Source organism: Paramisgurnus dabryanus, chromosome 1, assembly GCF_030506205.2.
Source record: "Paramisgurnus dabryanus chromosome 1, PD_genome_1.1, whole genome shotgun sequence".
Classification (NCBI taxonomy): domain Eukaryota; kingdom Metazoa; phylum Chordata; class Actinopteri; order Cypriniformes; family Cobitidae; genus Paramisgurnus; species Paramisgurnus dabryanus.
Window position 1 is genome coordinate 15,260,572 of NC_133337.1, and position 6,809 is coordinate 15,267,380.

Here is a 6,809-nt window from a genome sequence, read left to right on the forward strand (position 1 = left end):
TTATTTGTATGGGTCGCAATAGGTTTTAACAGCGTGACTTTTACTTTGAAAACGAGGTATTTTATCAAATTTTTCTGTTTAACGTTTCTTCCGGCTTCACACAGCGGAATCTTGCAGGTGTTTTGGTGAACTGTCATGGAGGCTGCTAGTTGCCACAGTTACTGACGGTTATTTTTTACTGTTTTAGTCCTGATTTTTAATCACTCAATTTCCCTGTCATCTCCTCTAGTATAAAGGTAAGAACCAATCCCCCATATTTAAAACAATAAAACTCACCCTGAAATTGTATTTTGTGTTTAATCATCAGTTGTCTGGAGTGACGCTTTACTCCACTAGCATTAGCATGTTAGCCGAGCTTCTGTCGTATTTTGTAATGCCATTTTAACACTAAGATATTAAGCTTACTTTTTAAGATAAATGTAATATTGCTTTTTGGAATGACACGATTTTATAACCGCGAGGTACACAATATGTAAACTTTAAGTTAGCTGCATCATGGATCTGTCTCAAAAAACTAGCTATCTTTCTTTTTCATAGCATTATGTTATTAAACACTTACATTTCACTGTTGTTTTTTGCTAAATAGTTGAGTGTATGTTGTTAAAAATAATGTGATGTGGAATTGTAAATACGAGAGGGTCTGCATTAGACAAAACGTCATAATCTGTTCATTCGGTTTCAACTTTGTCAGGATCACACCCGTCACACCTCTCAGGTGCCTATTCTTAAATATTTCTTTCAACGTGTTAAATACGTCACGCTATTGCGTAAGAAATTTTGTGACGCAACTGTTACTTACTGTACGCTGTCAAGGAACAGAAATTGATTTGATGATGCACCAATAAACTACCTTATATACCTTAATGCATGTATTGTTTAACCTTTTTTCAATTGAGATAAGTTTAAATAAAGAAGAAACGGGCTATTATTAGAAAATTCCCAGTGACAGATTTTCTGATGTATTATTGCTCGTAGTGTTCCACCTTTTTGGTTTCAGTTGTATTATTAAAATTAAGTGTCATTACAATTTGTGTGAATATGGCAGTAATTGTGTGTCCATAATTAATAAAAAAATTCAGGTGGATTGATACCCTTTGCTGTCAGAATGGGATGTTGTTTACTTGCAGTACTGTACTAAAGGCTGTTAAATACAGATCAATGCAGTTTCAATCTTGGGATCTGTTGTGCTTTTGCTTTTTGTAATTTAAGGATAGATCATGGCGATATATAATAATCTCGATATTTTCTACAATGCAATGTTTACATGCAAGTCACTGTCTTAAATGACATATCCTAATCACATTTATTAAAACGGGACATGATGAAAATAAAATTCAAAAAAAGGGTTTTTCTACATTCTGGTCCTTGTTTGAAAATATACAGTTGCACTGCATGCGACCTGGTTGGAAAGCTTACGTCTGACCTCAATGTACATGTATGACAGAGCTTTGCAAAGGAGGCTCAAAGCAGAGGTTTCTGAGACTGTATTGTCTTACCCCGTATCCCGCTAAAGGTATTACTACTACTGTTGCTCATAATGAGATTTAGGGTTTGAACAAGTTAAAAACTTTTGTGTGTAATTTATTCTGCACTGTTTATGCTACAAAAATGAATGATACCTTCAATTAGGTGCTGGATGTTTGAGAAGAGATTAGCAAATTTCCAGTTTTTGTATGATGATTGATTAATTAAACACGATAAACTCAAAATATTTTCATTGATGAAGAAGCACCCAAGCAACTTAGAGACAAATTAACTGTGATATCTGTGTTAACAGAGAAGCTTGTGTAAGCATTATAAACTTCACAGTGCATAACCAATACGTTGCTATTTGCTGTTGTAGGTTGGCAGTCACTGAAATCATGGAGTCCATGCTCAATAAACTAAAGAGCACCGTCACCAAGGTGACAGCCGACATGACCAGTGCCGTCATGGGTAACCCTGTCACGCGGGAGTTTGAGGTGGGCCGACATATCGCCAGTGGTGGTCCTGGAATGTGCTGGAGGATCTACGATGGCACCAAAAAATCCACCAAACAGGTTATTATAATTGCCCTCTTCTTATTAACTCAGTCACTTATTACTAGTATGACATAGTAGATTCTGATCATTTTATAAAGATATTTTAAAGGTTATTTAAGTTATTTGTTGAGAAAAGGAAAAAACATGTTCAGTGTGGTTGCAACATATGTGGTGAAACATTAATTGTGGGTTTCATGAAACAGTAAAAGAGGAAGTTTGTGTCCTTCCTTTGTTGTTTTTTTGTTGGTACTTTAAGCGTAAAATGTGCAGGTTGGAGGTTTTTAATTATGCCATTGTTTTGTTCATAAGAGAGCTTTGTAGTGCATTAATAAGACTACAATATAAAATGTATGCTTATAATAGTAACATGCATGATAAAACATACATACCTGATTGGTTGCTTTTATAAAACGACGCAATGGCCCGCCTGTATAAGTGCTGCATACATAGCATGGCTGCTAGTATATTTTTAGCATTGTTTTCTCATTTATTTGTTAAGTGATTATCATGACACACCTGCTTCATAACATCTTTACAGAAAATCATACTGTACAGCTGTGGCCAAAATTTTGAGTGATGCAATTTAACAACATTTTTAAATATTAATATTTCAAAAATATTATTACATATTATTAATGTTAAAATACATAACGATGAACTTTAATTATAAGAAATACTTCAGTTTTAATCCTGATTCAATCTGTTAAGCATCGTAATTGCTCTTTAATTTCTTACAGGAAGTGGCAGTCTTTGTGTTTGATAAGAAGATCATTGATCGATATCAGAAATTTGAGAAGGATCAGATCATTGATTCACTAAAGAAAGGAGTCCAGCAGCTGACCCGGTTACGGCACCCACGCCTCCTCACGGTTCAGCACCCGCTAGAGGAGTCCAGGTGACCACAGTGCAAACACACATTCATTTACCCGCTTTATTAGTGCAGCACTTGGCTTAAAAACTAAGTGAGCTGCCTTCCTAGACAAACATTATCCAATTTTTTTATTTCAGCAAAAAATGATTTTGTGATTGTTCTGCATCGCTTTCATGACTTAATAAAATAAGAAGGCCTAGACAGAACAGTCTGTGTTTATCAGATATAAATCTTTCTAAAATTCAATCTGCAGAATGCAGCAGACACACTCACCTTAATGTTTTTTTATGAATCCATTATCCTGCCCGATTAAAACATAAACATTTCAAATAACACCAGAATTAACAATTAATTTACGCACACATATCCTAAAAATTAATCTTGTGTTACTGATTCGCTGTAAAGCGGGTGAATTTAGAACAAGATTTTGAATGGAAGTCAATGACGCCCTCTGCCGGTTGGGTATACCAAGATGGCTGCTCGAACTCTGCGCTGGCTTCACCTCACGCTGTTACGTTAAGCGTTCTATGCACAATCCAAGTCATTTATATAGATCAGTGGCGGTATGCTATTTACAGTAGGTCAATTTTTTATTTAATAAATACAATTATCAAATTTGCAATAAGTGTAAATAGTTATTAATTAGATATGTCAGATACAATTTGCACCTCAACATTTTTGTAGATTAACAGGATCCAATAATTAACTTACAGTGTGAGTACTTAAAAATTGCACCACTGTATCTTTTTTAAACTTTAGTGCTCCAACCAGACTTTGGTGAGTGGAGTTAGTGTAAATAGCATTTGCCAACATGGGCAGCTATTTGCACTCAGTGTAAATAGACACTCTGTTAAAATATATTTGCTATGACAAGCCCCGAAGGAACAGGTCAGGGTAAAGTTACTCCAAATTGGATCTTGATCAAACCTAAACCAACCTGGCCGTGATCAGGAACAGTTCAGTCCACTTCTTCCCTTCTGTCCTCACTACATGTGAGACAGAGGTAGTTATAAACGCGATGTGCAAACATCTATTTGTGGTGGCCAATTTTTATTTTGTGGCAGACTGAGAAATAAATGAATGTATGGGAATGTACAACAACGCTCTCACGTGTATGATGTCACAGCAGTAGGCAGCGTAAATATAACGACACGCCTATAATCCCTCCCACTCCGAAGTGATACTAAACTCGATGGAAAAGCTAACCACGCCAAAGTGAGGTGAGCTGACCCGACCCAAACTAAACTAAACCGTGGGGTACTATGCAATGGAAAAGCGCCATAAATGACACCCACACTTAAAGAGCACCTATTGTCCGATTCACATTTTTACATTTCCTTTGGTGTGTAAGTGTGTATTAGTACATGTTAAAGGAATAGTCTACTCATTTTTAATATTAAACTATGTTATTACCTTAACTAAGAAGAGTTGATACATCCCTCTATCATCTGTGTGTGTGCACGTAAGCGCTGGAGCGCGCTGCGACACTTCGATAGCATAGATTTAGCTTAGCCCCGTTCATTCAATGGTACCAAACAGACATAAAGTTAGAAGTGACCAAACACATCAACGTTTTTCCTATTTAAGACGAGTAGTTATACGAGCAAGTTTGGTGGTACAAAATAAAACATAGCGCTTTTCTAAGCGGATTTAAAAGAGGAACTATATTGTATGGCGTAATAGCACTTTTGGGAGTACTTCAACTCGCCTGAAAAAACCACTCCCCTTCTCCCTCTTATAATGGGAGAGGGAGGGTGTTACTGCGCCGAGTCGAAGTACTCCCAAAAGTGCTATTACGCCATACAATATAGTTCCTCTTTTAAATCCGCTTAGAAAAGCGCTACGTTTTATTTTGTGCCACCAAACTTGCTCGTATAACTACTCGTCTTAAATAGGAAAAACGTTGATGTGTTTGGTCACTTCTAACTTTATCTCTGAGTGGTACCATTGAATGAAGTGTCGCAGCGCGCTCCAGCGCTTACATGCACGCCCTAAGATGATAGAGGTATGTATCAACTCTTCTTAGTTAAGGTAATAACATAGTTTAATATTGAAAATGCATAGACTATTCCTTTAAAGATATGCAAAAGGCACAAACCCCAAATTATACGATGACACGAGTTATCGTCTTCAACGTAAATCTTTCTTGGACTTCAACAAACACACGGATTGTAGGCAATAGTTTACTTCTTGGGATTGGTGATGTAGACAAGACTGACATCATCATAATTCCTCCCTCTTGGACTCACAGCCTGTAAGTTAACTCCTGTTAGCAACCGAATCTTTCAAACATGGTAAGGAGTGTCACATTTCTGCTGATGTCAGATGTATTCAGAACAATCACAATGTATATTAGCTGGCCAATCAGGGACACAGAGCTTTTCAGATCGATGAGCTTTGTACAAAATGTCGAACATATTGTATTATACCAAATACACAAAATAATGTTGTTGTTTTTTAGCAATGAAATAGGTGCATTTGAAAGATTTGGAGTTATTTTGTGACTGATAATACATGTTGTTGGTGAAATTTGTAACTGGATCAAAAAATTCTGTACTGCTTCAAAGCAAACAAGTTCCTGTTTCCTGCTTGTATCTGCCTTTTATTACCTTTCTCATTAAATGTCTTTGATTCTTTATCTCTAGAGATTCTCTAGCATTTTGCACAGAGCCTGTGTTCGCCAGTCTAGCTAATGTGCTCGGCCAATGGGACAACCTCCCCAGTCCTGTTCCCACAGACATCAAAGAATACAAACTCTATGATGTGGAGACCAAATACGGCTTACTGCAGGTGAGTCTGTAGTCAATTTATGATGGGAATTATCAAATTTAAATGACACGTTTATTTTTCTGAGTAGTATTGGGATGGTCATATCTGGAGATATTACTGGAGAATGCATCAATTTTTTTCTACATGAGATAAAAACATTTCCTTAGCAGTAAAATATACTTTTTAAATAGGCTTTTGTTTATTCTGAAATGTTAATTTTTCTTCTCTGTTCTCTTCCTCCAGATCTCAGAGGGTTTGACATTTCTCCACAGTGGGGTGAAAATGGTTCACGGTAACTTGTGTACACAGAACGTCATCTTAAATAAAAGTGGAGCTTGGAAAATCATGGGGTTTGACTTCAGTATTTCCTCTAGTAACCCCTCAGAAGCAGAGGTTAGAAACTGGATTTATTTACACAAAGACTCAAGTTCTAGTGAGATTTTAAATGTCTATCATACAAGACCGCTTTCTATCTTAAAGTAGTGTCTTAGTGACTAATTTAAAACTTTCTGCTAGGAAGCAACCGAAATTTGAAACACAAAATGTAGAAATGTTAATAAAATAAAATGTTTTCTTTTAAATTGTCTACCATCTTGGAAGTATTTTTTCTTTTAGATGGCCACAATACATTCTGGGATTGCATCTTCTGTATAGTACCCATGGTGTTTTAGAACTTGGTTGAACCATATATGGCGCTTTTCCTTTGGATAATACGGCCCGATACGGTAGCAGCTCGCTTTCGTTTGGTTTTTCATTTTCACCCCCCCCCCCCAAAAGTGAGCTGTATTGAACCTTTCCGGGACTTACCATCTGATGGAAAAGCGCTATTACAGTATCTTTGGGGCAGTTTACACACAGCGGACATTTTTGTGTCCACCTCCACTTGTGTAGTTTTCTTAACACCAGGAAGCACCATGTATGAAAAAGCTCCTTAAAACAGAATAAGTTTAATTTGTCAGGAGCATCACTACTAAACTATTGCTTTTTTGTGATTTGTTTGTTTCTTCCTTTTCAGCCCAAGTATGTTTGTAAAGAGTGGGACCCCAATCTACCATCTCTCTGCCTGCCTAACCCAGAGTATGTCGCCCCAGAGTACATTCTGTCAGTCAGCTGTGACGCGGCCTCCGACATGTACTCGCTGGGCGTGT

The 6,809-nt window shown here is 36.9% G+C and overlaps 1 protein-coding gene across 1 annotated transcript in view; it reads left to right on the forward strand.

The window, feature by feature from the left end:
* Nucleotides 1-94: 94 nt before the first annotated feature.
* scyl2 (SCY1 like pseudokinase 2) overlaps nucleotides 95-6,809 on the forward strand; it is a 21,658-nt gene continuing 14,943 nt past the window's right edge. The window contains exons 1-6 of the mRNA XM_073813655.1: nucleotides 95-236; nucleotides 1,844-2,039; nucleotides 2,759-2,916; nucleotides 5,538-5,682; nucleotides 5,905-6,054; nucleotides 6,677-6,809. The exon at nucleotides 6,677-6,809 is cut by the window's right edge and continues 89 nt beyond it. Of these exons, the coding sequence (XP_073669756.1) occupies nucleotides 1,863-2,039; nucleotides 2,759-2,916; nucleotides 5,538-5,682; nucleotides 5,905-6,054; nucleotides 6,677-6,809 (763 nt within the window). The 5' untranslated portion in view covers nucleotides 95-236; nucleotides 1,844-1,862. The remainder of the gene's footprint in view (nucleotides 237-1,843; nucleotides 2,040-2,758; nucleotides 2,917-5,537; nucleotides 5,683-5,904; nucleotides 6,055-6,676) is intronic.